The sequence below is a fragment of the Myxocyprinus asiaticus genome, chromosome 19 (genome assembly GCF_019703515.2).
Source record: "Myxocyprinus asiaticus isolate MX2 ecotype Aquarium Trade chromosome 19, UBuf_Myxa_2, whole genome shotgun sequence".
Taxonomy (NCBI): Eukaryota; Metazoa; Chordata; class Actinopteri; order Cypriniformes; family Catostomidae; genus Myxocyprinus; species Myxocyprinus asiaticus.
Window position 1 is genome coordinate 14,843,545 of NC_059362.1, and position 22,423 is coordinate 14,865,967.

A 22,423-nucleotide genomic window follows, 5' to 3' on the forward strand; every position below is an offset into this window, starting at 1 on the left:
GCTGATCATCTGTAGTGTTGTCATCGTCCAATAGTTAGCTGATAATCAGTAGTGTTGTCATTGTTCAGTAGTTAGCTGATCATCAGTGGTGTTGTCATCATTCAGTAGTTAGCGGATCATCAGTAGTGTTGTCATCGTTCAGTAGTTAGCTGATCATCAGTAGTGTTCTCATCGTTTAGTAGTTTGCTGATCATCAGTAGTGTTGTCATCATTCATAGTTAGCTGATCATCAGTAGGGGTTTCATTGTTTAGTATTTAACTGATCAACAGTAGTGGTGTCATCGTCCAGTGGGTACCTGATCATCGGTGGCGGTGGCATCGTCCAGTAGATAGCTAATCATTAGTAGTGTTGTCATTGTTTAGTATTTAGCTTATTTTCAGTTGTGGTGGCATCGTTCAGTTGATAGTTGATCATCAGTATTGTTGTCAATGTCCAGTAGTTAGCTGATCGTCAATGGTGGTGTCATTGATCAGTAGTTAGCTGATCATCAATAGTGTTGTCATTGCTCAGAAGTTAGCTGATCATCAGTAGTGTTGTCATTGTTCAGTAGTTAGCTGATCATTGGAATTGATGTCATCTCTCAGTAGTTAGCTGATCATCAGTAGTGTTGTTATCGTCCAATAGAGAGCTGATCATCGGTAGTGTTTTCATCGTACAATAGTGAGCTGATCATCGGTAGTGTTGTCATCGTCCAATAGTGAGCTGATCATCGGTGGTGTTGTCACTCTCCACTAGTTAGCTGATCATCAGTAGTGTTGTCACTGTCTGCTGTTTAGCTGATCATCAGTAGTGGTGTCATTGACCAGTAGTTAGTTGATCATCAGTAGTGTTGTCATTGCTCAGAAGTTAGCTGATCATCATTTGTGTTGTCATTGTTCAGACCTTAGCTGATCATCAGTAGTGTTGTCATTCCTCAGAAGTTAGCTGATCATCATTAGTGTTGTAATTGTTCAGACCTTAGCTGATCATCAGTAGTGTTATCATTGTTCAGTAGTTAGCTGATCATTGGAAGTGATGTCATCTCTCAGTAGTTAGCTGATCATCGGTAAGGTTGCCATCGTCCAATAGTTAGCTGATCATCAGTAGTGTTGTCATTGTCCAATAGCAGACATGTTCACAAGTCCCTGAGATCCAGGTCCAAGTCAAGTCTCAAGTCTTTGAGGTGGAGTCGAAGTCAAGTCTCAAGTCTTTGTTCACAAGTCTAAGTCAAGTCTTTTTTTTTTTTTGGCAATAGACTAGTTCTTTATCTGTAGCTGGTTAGTTTAATAAACCCCGTATAAGGCTAATTCAGTGTTCAAATATTAAAACTGACTACTTTAAGGGATTGCCTTGTTCTTATGTATGTCTAATAAAGTACGAAAGGTTTTACTTTAATCATGGATTTTATTTATATTTAGGAAACAATCAATTAACTATCCATTTTTTTCTTCTTCATAAAAAGAGAACATATTTACACAGAAGGAAAACCAGCTTTGTCCATACATTTTTAGGGCTTTAAAGCCCTTTATTCTATTTTGCATTTGCCCTTATGAAAATGTACCATAGTTTTTATAGTTTAAACTGTGGTATTTATCTGTAACAAGACCATGGTTACCTCAGATAAAATCAAGTATGGATCGTCATCTTGGTCAAATGTAACATGATTTCTATAAAACAAACTGTAACACTTCTCAGTGAAAGGAGGTTTTCTGGTTCAGGTAAGCGTTTTATTCTCTCCATTGCAGCAAATGCACTCTTCCAGGGCTTTCACAGTGTTCAGTAATTCACTCTAAAAATAAACAACTACTTCAGACAAATAAACTCTCAGCTTTGCAATCATAAGCTCTTGGCTTCACAATAAGGTCTCTAGTATCCAGGCTTTCTCTCTCGTCTACCTGCGGTGTGGCTCTATTTATGCCGCTCTCCCCATGCTCACTGAAATTAGAGACAGGTGTTAGACATAATTTAACTCAGGTGTAAGCGCCCTTACCGCTTTCTCTCTCTCCGGAGAGATGCTTGACCACGCCCCCGCTGCCACATATCCCCACTGCCCGACTCAGGCCGGGGCGGCATCCGGCCTGCCTACCACTCCCTGGAAAGGAAGTCGGCGACAGCCATCTGCGCTCCCGGTCTGTGGACCACCTTGAACTTAAACAGCTGAAGAGCCAGATACCAACGGGTGATCCGGGCATTGGTATCTTTCATGCGGTGGAGCCACTGGAGTGGGGCGTGATCGGAGCAGAGGGTGAAGGCCCGCCCCAACAGGTAGTATCGGAGAGTGAGGACCGCCCACTTGATGACTCCTTTTCCACGGTGCTGTACTTAGTTTCCCTCAACCAGAGCTTACGGCTAATGTACAGCACCGGGCGCTCCTCCCCTTCCATCACCTGCGAGAGCACGGCCCCCAGCCCCCTGTCTGAAGCATCTGTCTGTAAAACAAAAGGGAGAGAGAAGTCAGGTGAATGTAAAAGCGGCCCCCCGCAAAGTGCAGCTTTAACTTGCGTGAAAGCCTGCTGACACTGCTCCGTCCACTGGACCGGGTCTGGAGCTCCCTTTTTAGTGAGATCAGTCAGCGGGCTGTTGACGTCTGAATAATTTGGTACGAACCTTCTATAGTAGCCAGCCAGCCCCAGGAACTGTCTCACCCCCTTTTTGGTCTTGGGCCTCGGGCAGGTTGCAATCGCCGCTGTCTTGTCAATTTGGGGACGCACTTGCCCGTGGCCCAAGTGGAACCCCAGATACCGTACCTCCACCTGCCCAATCGCGCACTTCTTTGGGTTCGCTGCGAGTCCCGCTCGGCGCAGCGATCTCAGAACCACCCTCAGATGTTGCATGTGCCGCTGCCAATCATTGCTATAAATGATGATGTCATCTAAATAGGCAGCGGCGTAAGCTGAATGCGGTCCGAGGATTCGGTCCATGAGACGCTGAAACGTAGCCGGGGCTCCAAACAAACTGAACGGAAGTGTCACAAATTGGTGTAATCCAAACGGTGTGGAGAAGGCGGTTTTCTCACGGGAAATTGGTGTCAAGGGGATCTGCCAATAACCCTTCGTTAAATCCAATGTCGAATAAAATCGAGCAGTGCCCAACCGATCGAGCAACTCATCAACGCGAGGCATTGGATACGCATCAAATTTAGACACCGCGTTGACTTTCCTATAATCCACACAGAACCGTACAGACCCATCGCTCTTAGGCACTAGAACAACTTGGCTGGACCAATCGCTGTGGGATTCTTCTATTACCCCCATATCGAGCATTGCATCCAATTCTTCACGAACGTTTTTCTTCTTGTGTTCGGGTTATCGATAGGGGCGGCTATGTACCACGACCCTCGGCTCGGTCTCGATGTGGTGATGGATGAGGTTTGTACGTCCCGGTAGAGGGGAGAACACATCCGCAAACTCCTGTTGCAACCTAGCAACCTCCGCGAGTTGACTCGGTGAGAGGTGGTCTCCGCAAGTGACTGGGGTGAACTGTTTATGTTTTGAACTCACCTCCGGTCCGAGCTCCGCCTTCTCGGGAACTACCATAGCCAACGTCACGGGAACCGCCTCCCTCCACAATTTCAGGAGATTGAGGTGGTATATTTGATGTGCACCCCCTCTATCGGTTCGTTTAACCTCATAATCGAGATCTCCCACTCGTCGTGTGACCTCAAAGGGTCCTTGCCACTTGGCGAGTAATTTAGAGCTCGATGTGGGAAGCAATACAAGCACTTTATCTCCCGGTGCAAATTCCCTTAGCTGAGTTCCCCTGTCATACAGTCGGCACTGTCGTTCTTGAGCTTGGAGCAAATTCTCCTGTGTTAGCTGTCCCAAAGTGTGGAGTTTTGCTCTAAGATCAAGAACGTATTGAATTTCATTTCGCCCATACAGCAGCTCGAATGAGGAGAAGCCAGTGGAGGCTTGCGGGACCTCTCGTACTGCAAATAACAGGGGGTCGAGCCATTTATCCCAATTTCTAGCATCGTCGTGCACGAACTTACAAAACATGTTTTTGAGGGTTTTATTAAATCATTCCACCAGGCCATCCGTTTGAGGATGGTTTACGCTGGTGCGAATCGATTTAATACTTAACAACTCGTACAGTTTGCGTAGTGTCCGTGACATAAACGTTGTGCCCTGATCGGTGAGGATTTCTTTCGGAATCCCCACCCGGGAGATTATTTTGAAGAGTGCCTCCGCAACACTGCGTGCTGAGATGTTGCGAAGAGGCACTGCTTCCGGATATCGCGTTGCATAGTCCACTAGGACCAATACAAAGCGATGTCCGCGTGCTGACCGTTCTACTGGCCTGACGAGGTCCATTCCAATTCTCTCAAAGGGGACCTCGATCAAAGGGAGAGGGTGCAATGGCGCTTTTGGGGTGGCCGGTGGGTTAACCAGCTGGCATTCGCGGCATGCTGCACACCACCTGCGGACATTGCCGCCAATGCCCGGCCAATAGAAATGGGCTATTAGACGGTTCAGTGTTTTACTTTCTCCTAAGTGACCCGCCATGGGATTATAATGAGCCGCCTGGAATACCATTTCCCGACGGCTCCTTGGAATCAAAAGTTGGGTTGTATCCTCTTTAGTCTGAGCGTCCTGTGTCACTCTATACAACCGCTCATTTATAATCGCAAATTAGGGGTATGAAAGGACGATGTCCGGCTGGAGACGTTGACCGTCGATGACTCTCATTTGGTCGAAGGCGTGTTTGAGGGTTTTGTCTCGCGACTGCTCCAAAGGGAAATCCCCCTCAGGGAATTCCCTGAGAAGGGGAGGGGCTGCAGCCTCTCCCCCTCTCTCGTCATTATGACGCGAAGCTGTTGAGGACGGCCCCGGCTCCGCCTCCCCTGCCAGAGCATCGCACATTGCATATCTCCCTAACTTCATACATGACCCATCTGCGCAAATTCCCTTTAATAAAACTCTAAAATCAGGCCAATCAGTCCCCCAAAATCAGCGGATGGGTGAGGCGGGAACTAACCGCGGCCTGCACTCTATGCTTTTTCCCCTGGAATTTAATCGTCAGGGTCACCACCGGATACTTGTAAATATACCCATGCACACACTTCACCCTCACCATTTTAGTTGTGCCCAATCCCTCGGGTTGAACCAAGCGTTGGTGGATAGTGGTTTGATTACACCCGGTGTCCACCAATGCTTGGTGAGTACCCCCCTTGACACTTACCGGTATCCGGTACACTCCGGCCCTGTCGGGGGCAGCCTGCGGGAGGTCAGAGACACGCACCACCATCCCCAGCTCCATCAGAGGGCACTGATCCCGGAAGTGGTCCGGGTCCCCGCACCTCCAGCAGGCTGGCCCAGGCGCTACGCCCGCACTTGCGTCGGCGGGCACCCCCCCCCCCGAGGGGGAGAGTGGCGGGGCATCGGGATAGGGGAAGATGTCAGCTCACACACCCGGGGAACTGGTCTCAGTGGCTGAAGTCCTCCTCGTCTGCGTGGGGCAAGAACGGGACCTGGAGAGAGAGCAGAACGAGAGGAGATGGGGGAGGGAAATGAGACAGGGGGAAGAGAGAGAGAGTGGGAGGGCTCTTCCGCCCTCGGGATCGCCGCCATGTGGTCCTCCGCAAGCTGGATGGCTTCCTCCAGCGACGCCGGGCGGTGGCACTGGACCCACTCCGCTGTCCCTTTTGGCAGTTGATGTATTAATTGGTCCAGTACCACCTGGTCGATGATCCGTCGATGCCACGGTCCCCCGCTAGCAACCATCTTCAGCAGGCGTCGCGGAGCTGTTGGGCGAAGGCAAACGGGTGGTCGGAGCTCTCCAGCTTCAGGCTCCGGAAGAGTTGACGACTTTCTTCCGGACTCCGACCAACCCGTTGCAGGATGGCTTTCTTTAAGTCTCCGTAAGCCAGGAGGCTCGTCGCTGGTAGTTGTTGAGCCTCGAGCTGGGCTTCCCCGGACAGTAGCGGTATGAGTCGGGCCGCCCACTGGCCGAGCGGCCAGCCCCAGATCTCGGCGGTGCGCTCAAAGAGATCCAGGAACGCCTCTGGGTCATCCGCCACCCCATCTTCAGTAATGTAGGCGGGGGTAACGGCATGTGGGTGTCCGGGGTCGCGGCTGGGAATGCCTCCTGGCTGTGGAGGCTCCGGATCACCTGTCGGTCCTCTGCTTGAGCGCGCATGAGCTCCACAAACCGGCGGTCTTGATCTTGCTGGAGCTCAAGCAGGGATTGCTGGTGGCTCCGATGTAAGCCAGCGAGGGCTTGGAGGATCTCAGCCAACTGGGAGGACTCTACGGGGCGAATTCAGTCCATCTTCAAACCTTCAATCCCGGTTTTCGGCACCAGTGTAACACTTCTCAGTGAAAGGAGGCAAGAAGCAGATTTTCTGGTTCAGGTAAGTGTTTTATTCTCTCCACTGCAGCAAATGCACTCTTCCAGGGCTTTCACAGTGTTCAATAATTCACTCTAAAAATAAACAACTACTTCAGACAAATAAACTTTGCAATCATAAGCTCTTGGCTTCACAATAAGGTCTCTAGTGCCCAGGCTCTCTCTCTCCTCTACCTGCGGTGTGGCTCTATTTATGCCGCTCTCCCCGTGCTCACTGAAATTAGAGACAGGTGTTAGACATAATTTAACTCAGGTGTAAGCGCCCTTACCGCTTTCTCTCTCTCCGGAGAGATGCTTGACCACGCCCCCGCTGCCACACAAACTTCGGTGTTTTATAAAAGAAAAACAGTATCCTACAACATTTAAAACTATAAATACAAACTTAAAATAAAAACACTTTTAAACTGCCTTATAAATATTTAAAGTTGTAACAAAAAATAATGATAGTCCCTTACTTCCCTTGTGTAGCCTATTATAAATTTAACAGAGCTGTAGTAGTAATATAATATTTATTATGAATATATTTCTGCCTAAAATACTAGAGTCAATACGGTTAGTGTTATTATAATAAATTCATAATAAAGGTGGTGATGTGAAAAGTATGCTGATTTATGTCTGTGCATGTCACTGTGTTTTCTCAGCGTCAATGCTTTTTTTTTGTCAGGCGGTTCAATGTTTGTTCACCGAGAGGTTTGCACCAGAGAATTTTGTGCCGAATTCAAATGTTTCCGTGACTCGCGCCGTGCATCTCACTGGTCCTCACAGCGCTGTAATGTGAACTGTGAGGTTGAGACGCGTAAGTACAGCTGCTCTGCGCTCGGGCTGCTTTGTCCATTATTCCGGGCAGCAAATAGTGTGGTTTCATTCCACTTTTGAAGTGTGTGCCATTTGATATTGCTTAAAAGAAAACGGCAGAACATAAACAGAGAGAGGGAGAGTTGGCCAACTCTGTAGTCACATCGGTGGGCAAAACAGTTGCAAAATGACTTGTGTTTTTCACAAGTCTATGATTACGAGTCCAAGTCAAGTCTCAAGTCAATTGTTTACGAGTCCGAGTCGAATCACAAGTAATTTTTTGGCAACTTAAGTGCAACTCGAGATGAGTCACAGACTCGAGTTTCCATCTCTGTCCAATAGTTAGCTGATCATCGGTGGTGTTGTCATTGTCCAGTAGTGAGCTGATCATCGGTAGTGTTGTCATCGTCCAATAGTTAGCTGATCATCAGTAGTGTTGTCATCGTTCAGTAGTTATCTGATCTGATAATCAGTAGTGTTGTCATCGTTCAGTAGTTAGCTGATCATTGGTAGGGTTGTCATCATCCAATAGTTAGCTTATCATCGGTAGTGTTGTCATTGTCCAATAGTTAGCTGATTATCAGTGGTGTTGTCATCGTTCAGTAGTTAGCTGATCATCAGTAGTGCTGTCATCGTCCAATAGTTAGCTGATCATCAGTAGTGTTGTCATCGTTCAGTAGTTAGCTGATCATCAGTAGTGTTATCATCGTGCAGTAGTTAGCTGATCATCAGTAGTGTTGTCATCATTCAGTAGTTAGCTGATCATCAGTAGTGTTATCATCGTTCAGTAGTTAGTTGATCATCAGTTGTGTTGTCATCGTTCAGTAGTTAGCTGATCATCAGTAGTGTTATCATCGTGCAGTAGTTAGCTGATCATCAGTAGTGTTGTCATCATTCAGTAGTTAGCTGATCATCAGTTGTGTTGTCATCGTTCAGTAGTTAGCTGATCATCAGTAGTGTTTTCATCGTCCAATTGTAAGCTGATCATCAGTAGTGTTGTCAATGTCCTGTAGTTGGCTGATCATCAGTTGTGGTGACATCGTCCAGTAGTAAGCTGGTCATCAGTAATGTTGTCATCGTTCAGTAGTTAGCTGATCATCAGTAGTGTTATCATCGTGCAGTAGTTAGCTGATCATCAGTAGTGTTGTCATCATTCAGTAGTTAGCTGATCATCAGTAGTGTTATCATCGTTCAGTAGTTAGTTGATCATCAGTTGTGTTGTCATCGTTCAGTAGTTAGCTGATCATCAGTAGTGTTATCATCGTGCAGTAGTTAGCTGATCATCAGTAGTGTTGTCATCATTCAGTAGTTAGCTGATCATCAGTTGTGTTGTCATCGTTCAGTAGTTAGCTGATCATCAGTAGTGTTTTCATCGTCCAATTGTAAGCTGATCATCAGTAGTGTTGTCAATGTCCTGTAGTTGGCTGATCATCAGTTGTGGTGACATCATCCAGTAGTAAGCTGGTCATCAGTAATGTTGTCATCGTTCAGTAGTTAGCTGATCATCAGTAGTGGTGTCATTGACCTGTAGGTGGCTGATTATCATCAGTGTTGTCATTGTTTAGTATTTAGCTTATTATCAGTAGTGGTGTCTTTGTAAGCTGATCATCACTAATATTTTAATTTTTTCACTCTTTGTTGAAAATTTAGGTGATTATTAGCAGTTTTGTTATCATTGCATAGTTATCTGATCATCAGCAGATTTATCACTGTTCAGTCGTTAGCTGGTCACCAGTAGATGGCATCATTTAGTTGTTAGTTTATCATCTGTAGTTGACATCACGGTTGTTGTCTGATCATCTGTATTTTTCCTCTTAATAAGAACATTATTGGCTGTCTCTGTCACTCAATTGTCATGCATAATGTACATTTTTATTGTGTATAAATAAACGTGGAGCGTCTGTACGACTATAAACACAAACATATGTGGCCCTCTTTCCCTCAATACACATAATTTTTACTTTTTCTCTCTGGCCAGCAGCCAACATTTCCCACTTTTGTTTTTCTTGACTTCCATTATATGAGAACAATACTCTCAAACAGTGTTTTGGGACCATTTTTACTCAACTAGAGACTTAGATTTGGACTACAGTTTAATTGGATTCTTGTTTATAATGCAGGTGTGTTGTATCTGAAAGATTATGTGTGTGTAATACAGCCTCTGGTGTAAATGTGTACCCATGCATGAAATAGAGTGTCTGCAGTACAGTGCAGATTTTTCTCTTCAGTAGTCACCAGAATTAAATCCTTTCCACTGGTAAGAGGTATTCCGGCTTGAAAAAGAGACACTATGATCCAATCTAACAACAAACACAGGAACACACAGCAGGAAAGACACAAAACAATGACCTCACTATGCGTGTGTGTCCCACTAACAGACATGTGGAAAGAAATGGAAAAAGTCTGGAAAAACAAATAGAAAAGTGGAAATAGGGGTTGAGGTTGGCAGGGGTTTGACGAGGTGGAGCGTTATACAAATGAAGAGTGATATTTCAAAGATCCATGTCTGCAATTACATAACCTATTCTCTTCATTTCTCTTCTGTTTTCCTCTTGTCATCTCGCCTCACCTCTTCTGGTCTCCTTTCATTCTCGTCTCCTCTCGTCCCATCTTTTCTCCTCTTTCTACTTCAGTAGTGAAGCTACTCTTTTCTACTTTGCTGGTGATCACTACTGGATGATGACATAACTTCTAATGATCAAATAACATCTGAGTGATAACAACAAAGATAATTAGCTTACTCTACTCTCCATTCTTCAATTATAGGTGCATGTCTGTTAAGTGCATATGGCCACACTGGTGCAGTGTCTCCTCACATGTGGCTAATGTGCATACAGTATATTTAGATTTGCCAGACTATAATGTTTAAATTTTACTGTAGTGGTAAATATGTCCCTGCCAAAGCAGTCCATTTCCCTCCTACATGTGACAATCAAAGATTTCAGTGCCTTTTTTTGCCTTTTTATAAGATTACTTTTTTGTGTTTAACTATTGCTGGTGAGTTATCAATGCATATTTTTTTGTGTTTTTGTTTTTTGTGCCTTTTAGGTGAGTTTCTGGGTGGTAAGGGAGATTCTTCATGCCCAGACGCTAAAGATCAGAGCAGAAGTGTTAAGTCTCTACATCCGAACAGCAAAGGTACAAACACTCCATGCAGCACATGTGATTGTACTTGTTTGATTGTCTCTGATCTCCTGCTTCTGTTCCTGCAGAAACTGTGTGACATTAATAATCTACATGCGGGGATGGCGGTGGTGTCTGCATTGCAAAGCGCACCAATCTTCAGACTAACCAAGACCTGGGCTGTGAGTATTTAATAAACTCTGTATTAACATCCTATTACACAGTTATAATACTTCTGATACACTACCCCAGTGGTTCCCAAACATTTTAAAGTGTGCCAAGACCCCTGATCACCATTTCTTACCTAAATATGATAATCGGCATCATCACATCTTTATAGATATGTCACTCAGTCACTATTTACTTTCATTGTATGTAGGAAAACAAACCTCATTTGGGTTTGAAACGACATGAGGGTGAGTAAATGACAACAGACTCCGTCTTTGGTCAGTTGGCTCATTGTACATTCTTTATCATTTTGTGCATTTTGTTCTGGTTAGATTATGCTGCTGCATGCCCAGCTATCTTTTGATCTATTTTATTTCCATGGTGTGTTTATAAGTTGTGAATTCAAAACTGGGAGGGTCATATCCAGTTCTCAAGACAGTCTCAGTCAGTAATTGATGAGTGCTTGAATTTACAAACAGATGGATCCCTGCAAAATCTCCAGCAATTTTTTTACAATACTCAAGTATTGATGAAAGACAAAGAACCCTGTTTGTTTGTTTCCTTTCAGTCTTCACTGAAAATAGCCCTCTTATTTCTTCTCCAAACATTACACCCTCCATTTAAGACATGTACAACAGTGCTAGTTTGAGTATGAAGTTCCTGTAATTCATTAAAAATATCATAAAATGTTGGTGTTTTGGGTGGATGTTCTTTTTTTATTGATGGAAAATATTTGTCATTAACCCTTCAATCTCCCGCTGAGAAAAAAATAATAATCAAAATTTTAATAAGGACAGTCTTGACGAACACCAAATAGGTATCGTTTTGAAGCTTAGAAGCTGTAATTTTCAATGCACGTAAGCATTGTGACCAAAACCGAACAAGTGTTTTGACATTTTCAGACAAATCAGAAGTGTTCCATTTTTATCATTTGAATCATTTTGCACGTTACATATTATTGTAATTGGTAAAACATCACACTGATCAGATAGCCATGTATCATATGTCTTTGGAAAGCTCACAAAGAGTAGAATACACCTTTACTCACAGAACAAAAATATAGTGAGTAATAGCTAAGGACATATCTTTGACATACATGTTACATGTAAACAGGTGTTGCTTATAAGCCACATTTTCACTTATAACTTCACCAAGAATAAACAGAACATAAAATAGACAACTACTTAGAGGAGGCGATTCACATTAAAATGAGCCCATACACAACGTTATCGTATGCATAGATCGTTAGATAATCCACACGAAGCACATTGTGCACACAACTCATAATGTACTATCTAGCTAAAAAAATAGGATCAGATGACTTCATCGGAATTGATATAGTAAGTTGTCCAGCTTCATGGTATGCTAAACCAATCGTATTAGGATTCAGATAGCTGCAATCAGAGGTGGAAGTCATCCAAATATGGGCAGAGAGGATCGTTCACTGTAATTACATTTGGCCACCAGAAGATGGTGCCAAGTACATCACACAGACACAGTGATGGCTCAAATGGCACAGAATGGAACTGAATGAGATCTCATCATGTCTGCATGCTTTGGAGAGAAAGCACACCTTTAGTTATTGTTGTATTTGCATTTGTGTAATTAGTTCTTATGAACAATTATTATGTTTAATTTGTTTGGAGAGGCTTTTGGACACTTGGAGATGTTTTTGAACACTAGGATAAATTATATTTGTAAAGCTGTAACGTTTGATTGCTTTGTCATAATTTTACTCTGTTACAGATGACATGATTGCAAACAAAACAAAAGCAGTTTTTTGGTTAAAGTTTTCTTTAAAATGATACCAAACAACTGACCCTCTTTGTTTTTTTTTTTTTTTTTTTAAAGACTTTAATTTTGGGCATGCCACTGAAACAGGAAATCTTTAAAAACAACTTCAGAGGTTAAAAGGGTCATATCATGAGAAATCCATTCTCCTTAATCTTTTCAGATAAAGAGCTTGATGTATTAGGACAACATATAGTAACTCCCTACTCAGTTCGAAATATTCTCTCCAGTAAAAAAAAAAAAAAAAAACACCATTTATTGGAATTAAGCTGCAAAAAATAGGTCTGAATGCAGCTTTGTTACGTCATTGTCAATTTTTCGCTGATTTCACGTGCCATGTAAACACCTTACCTGGTGTTCTTACCAGCTCATTCAATGTGTGCACGTGTTGAGCGCATACCTCTTCACGGTTTGACGTCAAAAGCAGTGAATAACGTGATTATTTCAAATGTAGGATTTCGAGAATAAACGAGGATTTCTTGCCTTGTCAGATTTTTTAAATAAGCTGATTTTAGAGAGTAATCAGCATATTGTTGTGCAGGTAAACGGGCTCAGTAACACTTTTTGGGTGAAACTTGAATACTGTGAGTGGCTGAAGTTTATTTATAAAAAGATTTCTCATCTTTGCAGTCTGATCTTACAGTTTGTGCATTGCACTTTGTTTTTGCATTTAGCTTTGCAGAGAGGCTGTGTCTACATTTAAAGTGAACTGAATTATTATTATTATTTTTTTTAAACGTATGATATTGGAAAAAAATCAAAAATAATATGCTATTCTTATGGGTCAAAATGCTTCAGTTTCTCTGAAGACCAGTAAGTAGCCTGTACTAATACTAAAGCTAATGCTGAGGCTTCCCAAACACTTAGTCTGTTTCTACTATAAAATGGAGAGACTATCAATAAAATGGACACCTGTTCTACAGTGGTTTTTCTATTACTTCACAGCGTGTCTGCTCACAAATCAATCTGTATAAGAGCATCTGTGCTGCACATTCATCTACATCCTGCAGGGTTTACTTATGAAATCCCATTAGCCGTTTCAGTGTAAACGGTCACACCTGAAAATTTTGTTTTGTAAGCATATTGTAGATGTTAATTTTAATGTAGAGGAATCTGGTAATCAGTGTTTATATATATATATATATATATATATATATATATATATATATATATATATATATATATATATGAACTGGCAGCACATTGGACATTTGGTCAAAGCTGAACACAAACAAAGGTTTTTAGAAGAATATCTCAGCTCTGTAGGTCCATACAATGCAAGTGAATGGTGGCCAGAACTTTGAAGGTCCAAAAATCACATAAAGGCAGCATAAAAGTAATCCATAAGACTCCATTGGTTAAATCCATACACTGTAAAAAAATTATCCTGTAAAAAAACAGTTAACTACTGGCAGCTGTGGTTGCCAACATTATACTGTAAAAATACAGTGTGTTATCGTTGTTGAAATTAACAGCAAGATACAGTTTTTGACAGCTACAGTATACAACTGCAATTTAGCAGCATATTGCTGTTAAATTACATACTGTCTACTGTTGTTGAAATTAACAGCTATGTTCCCAGCATGCACTGTGGCATGAATAATTTACTTCTATTTTTTACTATTTACTGGTTTATTTTGACATTGTTTTTGTTGTAGTCTAAGTTGCCTGTATTTTGTATTTTACTTGTATGTTCAGCTTTTACTTTTTTACATAAAAGTATGTTTGTTAATTGTCACCATTGTTGCGTTTTGTATGCCAAAGGTTGATTTCTGTGTGTGACTTGCAGAGGTGCAAAAACCATATATGCAAGTTATGCAATGCATAGGGGCGCCATGTAAAGGGGGGCGCCAGCAGCTCACTAAAGGTGGTGCAGTCGGCCTCCTTGACCCATCCAACATCACCTACCCCCACCCCCCTCCAAACACTAAATATGCTGATATCATTTTGCTCTAATATCCTTTAGTGTTTTTGCTTTTATGTGTAATGCATCACTATTGCCATATATAGTGCCATTTATAAGGTAGGATCAAACATTCAGTCTGACCTTAGGTTTTGTCTTCCAAGTAGCACAGTGCAACAACTTGTGTTTTACTTAAACACAAACTGACTAGGTGGAAAAACATAATATAATAATAAAGAAGGTCCAAGGTGCCAGCTCAAGAGAACACTAATCACCATAATGGTGACTTCAAACCAAACACAACTATTGATAACAAAACAACAACACTAATTAAACTAATACTTCTATTAAGTCTGAATAAAAAACTTTTGAACTTTTTTTTTTTTTTTTTTTGTAGCCCCAGTGCATTGCCAAAGCATACATACTTATTCAAGCGCAAAGGCTTATGGGTATTTCACCATTATAACGCACAATGCAGTGCTATACTGTTATTTTACTGTGTACAGGTTGTTGTTGTTTTTTGTTTTTTCATAAAAATACACTGTTCAATCCTGGCAAAATTGTACATTTAATATGTACATTGCTTCAAAGGTTTATTTATTTATTTATTTTATCTGACTTCTTATTAGACAGACAAGTGAAGGCTGATGTGAGATGATAAAGAACAGAGAAGTTGGTCAGAAACATCATGAACACAAACCATGTGCCACAAACTAAAATTTTCATGTGAAATTGTTTATAGTGTATCTTTAGAAGATAATTGATTGGTGTGGGTGAGAAGCACATCAATATTTAAGTCCTTTATTACTATATTGATCTGTTTCTCAGCCACACCTATTATATCGCTTCTGAAGAGAAGGATTAAACCACTGGAGTCATATGGATTACTTTTATGCTGCCTTTAAATTCCCTTTGGACCTTCAAGGTTCTGACCTTTTACTTGCGTTGTGTTGACCTGCAGAGCTGAGATATTCTTAAAATGTCAGTTTGTGTTCAGCAGAAGAAAGTAAGTCATACACATCTGGGGTGGCATAAGAGTGAGTAAATGATAAAGAGTATTTTCATATTTGGGTGAACTGTCACTTTTAGCTGTATTAACAGCATTTGTGACATTCTGTCATGATGTACCTATCTGCATAGCACTGTTTACACAGAGCAAACTCCACCCGCAGGAATTAAACAGATAACACATAACTAGATGTTCAATTGCCCCCAAAAAGTAATCCCATCAAATAACACAACATTTTGTACCGAAGAAATAGTATAGCCCAAGTGCTTTTAACAGAAATATGAGCTGCAAACTGCTTTTTAACCCCCAAGAATGCCTTGCTTTAGATACCATTTTTTGTGTTTTACAAATTGAAGGGCAAGTCGAAGTGATTTTCTGTGGTAGTAGACAACATGCCACAGATACTGTTGACAGAGTTTAAACTGTAGTGAAGAAAGAACATTTCTTTAAAATGTATATTGTTCAATCATAAAACGAGTTATGATAGACTGGTAAAATAATTTTATTCATTGCTATTGTAAGAAATCTCTCTCTTTTTCTCTGCCCCTCAGCTTTTGAATCGGAAGGACAAGGCCACGTTTGAGAAGTTGGATTATCTGATGTCTAAAGAAGACAACTATAAGCGCTTGAGAGATTACATCAGCAGCCAGAGCATGACATCCTGCATCCCGTATTTGGGTATTTTTTCCTTGCTCTCTCACAAACACGCATACACACACCCTTGTATCCTCCCTGAGGTCCACTGATAATGTTAGTAATGCTTTGTTTTTTTTTTCTGTTTTTTGCATTAAAAACAGACATAACACAAGAAGTATATGATTGCCAGATCTTCACTTCATAGCCTCAGACTAACCAGAAACAATGACCTAGTATCTATGACCTAGTATCAATAACACAAATGTTTAATAAATATATTAACTCACCTTTACTTGAACACAAAATCCATGCATCTCTCCTTGCGAATGAACATCTCTGTCACTTTGTTGTAAAAGTCGCCTGCTTTCTGAAGTTTCGATAGCCTCTATTTCTTGATTTTTAATTGAAATTAAGTTTGCCAAATCCAACGGGGAGCCTGTGTAGCTCAGCGAGTATTGACGCTGACTACCACCCCTGGAGTTGCGAGTTCGAATCCAGGGTGTGCTGAGTGACTCCAGCCAGGTCTCATAAACAACCAAATTGGCCCAGTTGCTAGGGAGGGTAGAGTCACGTGGGGTAACCTCCTCGTGGTCGTGATTAGTGGTTCTCGCTCTCAATGGGGTGCATGGTAAGATGGGCTTGGGTCGTGGAGAGTAGCATGAGCCTCCACATGCTGGGAGTCTCTGCAGTGTCATGCACAATGAGCCACATGATAAGAGGAGGCAACTGAGACTTGTCCTCCACCACCCGGATTGAGTAACCGTGCCACCACGAGGACCTAGTAAGTAGTGGGAATTGGGCATTCCAAATTGGGAGAAAAGGGGATAAAAAATGGTCAATGGTCGTCGATGCTTACACGCTTAATAACGCATTAGTTATGTGGACTTGAACGTGTTGAAGCAAAACTAAAATCTAGTCTATCAGATAGCGTGACTGAAGGAAGGAGCTTCTGATTGACTTCGGTAAGCATGCTTACCTTGGCCATTTGTAGTAGCGGGTGTGATTCAGTTTGAATGAACGTACAGTGTTGAATGAAAGGGTGGGTAAACAATGCTTTGAATCAGGGAAAGCATAATATAAAGTGCTTATACTTGAGGGTGGCACCAAAGCAAATAAATGAATAACTGTCTGTGCTGCTCAACTGAGATGAAATTTAAACGAAAACAGTAGTTTTATATTAACAGTTATATTTAAATATTTCTTAGTGTCATTTTTCTTTTCACCCTTCTGTTAGGTAAGCACTGCTTACATTGCTTATATGGACGGCACATCCCTGCAACAACACAAATAAACGGTTTAGAAAGTTTGTGTCGACACGTCCAGTGTTGACAGCCTCAAGCCTCAAAGTGGCCTGAGATATGTATCAAGCTGTCAAAGATGTCTGTCTGTGCATGTTTAAATACAAAATAATTAAAAATATTATTTTTATTTTTCCCTTTGGTGTTCAGGAATAGTGAGGCCACAGTAGGCCTTGTTTGTCCTTCTCTCTCAATTTACGAACTGAAGCACCAGTGGGCGGGGCCAAGGGTGCGATGATTTTAAGTAGGCGTTGATGTTTTTGAGCTGTAGAGGGGGTCATGATTTAATGTACCCCTAGTGACGTAGGGTAGTCGCGGAAGTAGAGAATGGGGCCTTTTTGCAGCTTAGTTTCAATAATGTTTTTATTGCATTGGGGATTACGTTTTGAATTCTGAAATTTAGTTTTTTATAGCAGAAAGACCTCTTATATGTCAAAATATTAAGGAAAATTGTATTCCTCATGATATGACCCCTTTAATATACAGTAAGGTATAAAGATCTCCATTACATGCAGTTCTGTTGCGAAGGGTCATTCAAATGAAACTCTTATATAAGACTGGCATGTTTATGAGCTCTTGTTCCCTTTATGTTCGTGTCTGAGTTGCATCATCATTTGAACGCTGCCCCAGTCCTGTTTTATTCAGGGCTTTAAGAGCTCAGACGGGTAAAAGTCACTGATATATGGGTCTTTTCTCTCTCTAAGACAGTGGGAGAAGAGCTGATGAGCCATTGCATTGGTTCAAGCAAAATCCTTTTTCCCTTCACTTCACTTTTCTTTTTTTTTTCTTTTTTTTTTTACTGGCAGTACAAACTGTGTTGAGTGAATTGGAAAACACATTTCTTTTGAGTAATGAGAAAAATACACCAATTAGTCACTGTTTTCTTTAGTAATTTGACTTTCATTAAAACAAAGCTCCGCTGTTATAAAGAGGTTTATTATTTTTATTTCTCAATACAAGTGTCCGCTTTCTCATCTCTTTCTGGCTTCATTCACTTTGATGTGTTTATTATCATACGATTGATTTATTCCAAGCATTTATTTGGCAGAGTGCAACACTCCTGTGGAAGAGTAAAAGATATTTTGTGAAGGTAATTTACAGAAGCTATGATCACTTGCATTTATGTTTACATTTAATAATTTAAATACACTTTTAGCCAAAACAACTTACAAATTAGGGAAAGCACAAGCAATTTATCAAACAAGATTCAATGATATAAGCAATGCCGTACTACAGAATTTCAAGAGTAAACCAAAATGTCTAATTTCCTACCATCCTTTCTATCTTATTAACATTCACTCTCTTCTACTTCTCTTCAAAGCGTGCATTTATGACTTAAGGGCCTTGCAATCCCACACATAAGGACTGGAGGGATTAAATAAATGGAGACTTTCCTCAATTCAGGCTGTGTTTTTAAAGACCCCATGAAATCAGAATTGACATTTTTGTAGCTTTTAATCCATGTTTGTTAGCTTTGAGGCCATCTGCATGCTAGGGTACTCCTAAAAGTTTAATTTAAAAAATATATACAATATGTACAGTCTTTTTCTTCTTTGAAAAGAGACCAAAAAATATTAATGACTCATCTTGCACTCATGGGCGTGTCCAAATTTATGTCCAATCAAATTCTCTAGAATGAGTACGTCCTCTCCCACTAATACCACCTACTTGTGTCTAACAATAGCAAGTAACAAATCACGCCATGCTGTAACGGAAACTGAGGGGTATTGGCTATTTAAAAATAAAGAACGAGCTCTTCGATATGTCCCACCCCAACTTCCAGATTCAATAGGAAATACGTCAACACAGGAAAGAAAACTCAGTCGTCAAGCAATTTCATAGAGGCTTTAAGGGTACGCCATTCTTTTAGAAGTGCTGTATGTGTTCACTGGTGTGTTTGATATGTTGCTGGAGGACTTCGAGGTTCCTTGGAAGGCAGAGAGGAAAATACTGCTCCCTTGTACAACATGAAGTCTGAAAAGCATGAAAGAACTGCCAGTCACTCTCCTTGTAAATCTGAGAGCAAGAGAGAGAGCGAGAGAGAGAGAGAGATGGAGGAGTTTTAGGCAGAGAACTGGAGGATCTGATGTTCTCAGACTTGGCCATAAAACTCTTAAGAGGTGCTTTTTGACCTGCTGTATGTTCTTTGACCCCTGTCTGTCTTTCTTGTGCATAAATGTATTTTATGTGGGTTAGGGATAGGCACGAGTACTCAGAAGTGACAGCAATGATCAATCATGAGAACGATGATCGATAATGATAAAGAGGGGCCTTATTTTCAATTTTGAGATTGATTACGTTGTTATTTTCAGTGGTAACTTCATTGTCAACAGAGACATCTCATAGCAACCAAACTGATAAACAATGCTAGCATTTGTTCTACAGGTTTACGATAATCAAAAAGAGAGTATAATTTACTATGTTTTGAACACTTGTCTCTGCAAACGTTAGCTGAATAAGTTTTACTATCATGTTATCTAGGAACATTGACTCATAAATGGATATTATTCAATGTAAGTAAATGTTTATCATTGACTAAATCTGAATCTCCTTGGGTGCTGACAAGGAATAGTTCACCCAAAAATGTAAATCCTCTCATCTTTTACTCACCCTCATGCCATTCCAGATGTGTATGACTTTCTTTCTTTAGCTGAACACAAAGACTTTTAGAAGAATATCTAGCTTTGGAGGTCCATACACTGCAAGTGTATGGTGGTCAAAATTGTGAGGCATAGGCACCATAAACATAATCTGTAAGACTCTGGTGTCCTCTGAAGTGATCTAATCAGTTTTGGTTGAGAACAGACCAAAATGTAACAAAATTTTCACTATAAATCTTGACATCAGCAGTGCCCTTGGCGATCATGATTTCAAGCTCGATTACACTTCCTAGCGCCATATAGCGCTCTGCACATGTGCCAAGCACTAGGAAATGTAATTGAGCTTGAAATCATGATGGTGCCTAGAGACTGCAATGGCAAGATGTACAGTTAAATAGGAGTTACATTTTGGTCTGTTCTCACCCAAAATCAATTAGATCACTTCGGAAGACATGGATTAAACCACTGGAGTCTTATGGATTACTTTTATGCTGCCTTTGTGTTTTTTGGAGCTTAAAATTTTTGGTCACCTTTCGCATGCATTGTATGGAGCACTGAGTTATTCTTCTAAAAATCTTCGTTTGTGTTCTGCAGAAGAAAGAATGTAATTTGATGTAAAAATGTTCATTTTTGGGTGAACTATTCCTTGAAGTGGGTGTTTGAGCTGCTACTTAATCTGAATAATTCCTTTAGTGACTCTGGTGTTAAACTGTATAGACAACATGTGCAAATTAAAAGGCTTAATTCATTGTTAGTGAAATCTCCCCTTTGTCTTTTCATTGCTGCTGTTGCGGTCAGAGATCACACAGAGGTCACACCACACACACACACACACAAACACACACACACACACACACACACACACACACACACACACACACGCACTGCTAGCACCCCCTGCAAAGACGAGCTCTGGAACTCCCATCAATCTACATACGCACATAAACACACGTGCATAAGTCACACAGGGTCGGGTGATACTGTGTGCATTATACCTTTAAAATCCAGTGTTTCCAGTTATTTTTTTTTATGTAACCCCACATCCCCATAAGTAAGGCTCAAGTACCCCTTCATCAATACCAAACCTGAAATGAGTTAATTGTGATCATTTTAACCATTTGACAGCCCTACTTTAATTTTCACAATCACAAACACAATTTTAGTTTTATTGGTTTAACAAAGCAAAGTCTAAATATATTTAGTTACCACTGGAAATTACTACTGTAGAAGACTTTTGATTAGTAATAGTATAAAAATGTATCAGTGCATTGATCAGACAAGGAAAAATCAATGCATCAATTAATGAATTTAATAATCGCTTATAATTACTATAGTAATGCTCAAAGTATTGCACATACATTTCTTATCCAAAATCAAATTCCTGACCTTTTTAGTTGTAAAATTGCGAATCGTACCAACATAATATAATCAAACCGTATTTGCGTCCAGTGTTCATTTTTACACCTTTGTCTTTTGACGAAAATGTTCTTCAAATTTAGCCAATATTTTATCATGTCATATTCATTCATTTTAGTCCGTTTTACTCTAATGAAATGGCAGATAATTGCAGTCGACAAAAATGACATTGTAGTTGATGATAATGTGCAAAACGACAAAAACATGTATCAAACTTACAACTATTTAAACTTGTATCAAAATAAGAGAAAACTGTCCTGAAAATCGTAGCTCCTGAAATAATAATATGTAATAAATATATACTGTACGGATGTATTAGCTATTTTTTTTTAAAGTTACTCTGTTGTGCATTCCTCACCTTTAGACAGTTTGTGTTACGTGTAGAGAGTTTTTAAGGAAACACATTCAAGTGCAAGTGCATTCACATGCAAGTTAAGCTTTCTCACCACTTAACTTAGTTTAAGCTCACCTGTTCATTTACTCAATTTTTGTGCAGATTTAAGTTGTAATATTACCTTTATGTTGTAGATATAACCAATTAATCTCACATACATAGGATGTGTTTGAGTGAGGAAATTAATCTTTTAATAAAGTTTATTAAGGTGTTAGTACACGTTCAGCTGTTTCAATTTGGGGAAATTCCCAAATACAATGACTAGATTATTTGAATCAATTCTTTTAAAAAATGTCTTTAAAAAAAAAAAACAGAAAAATAGTGCATTGTTCATATCTTACAGTATTATTATTATTTTCTTTTTTTTTTCATATTTTTGTTTCGTCTTCGTTATCATTGAAAAAAATAAAAATAAACCTTCTTCAACGAGCATTTTCGTCAGTAACTTTGTTGGCAAGATTAAAGGGATAGTTCAGTCCTTTTTTTAAAGATTAATCCCCAGTTTCACATTCTTCTTTTATTTTTGGTGGTTCGTATTCTTCATGCATATTGCCACCTACTTGGCAGGGAGGAGAAATTATAGTAAAATAAGGTCTTAAATATTGACCTGTTTCTTACCCACAACTATCATATCTCTTCTGAAGACATGGATTTAACCACTGAAGTCTTATGGATTACTTTTATGCTGCCTTTATGTGCCTTTTGGAGCTTCAACATTTTTGGTCCCCATTTACTTGCATTGTATGGAACTTCAGATCTAAGATATTCTTCTAAAAGTCTTCATTTGTGTTCACCAGAAGAAAGAAATATGAGTGAGTAAAATATGAGAGAATTTTCATTTTTGGGTAAACTTTCCCTTTAACACTGGTTGCGACCAGATTTTAGGATGCATTGCATCATTTAGTAAAAAATAGTAATCAAATCCAGTTTTTGTCAGCGCAAATATGGACACGCCTATTAGT

The 22,423-nt window shown here is 40.4% G+C and overlaps 1 protein-coding gene across 3 annotated transcripts in view; it reads left to right on the top strand.

The window, feature by feature from the left end:
• LOC127410382 (ras-specific guanine nucleotide-releasing factor RalGPS2-like) overlaps nucleotides 1-22,423 on the top strand; it is a 198,312-nt gene that overhangs the window by 100,902 nt on the left and 74,987 nt on the right. For all 3 annotated transcript variants that reach the window (XM_051645616.1, XM_051645618.1, XM_051645617.1), the window contains 3 exons: nucleotides 10,172-10,261; nucleotides 10,336-10,428; nucleotides 15,669-15,795. In XM_051645616.1, the coding sequence (XP_051501576.1) occupies nucleotides 10,172-10,261; nucleotides 10,336-10,428; nucleotides 15,669-15,795 (310 nt within the window). The remainder of the gene's footprint in view (nucleotides 1-10,171; nucleotides 10,262-10,335; nucleotides 10,429-15,668; nucleotides 15,796-22,423) is intronic.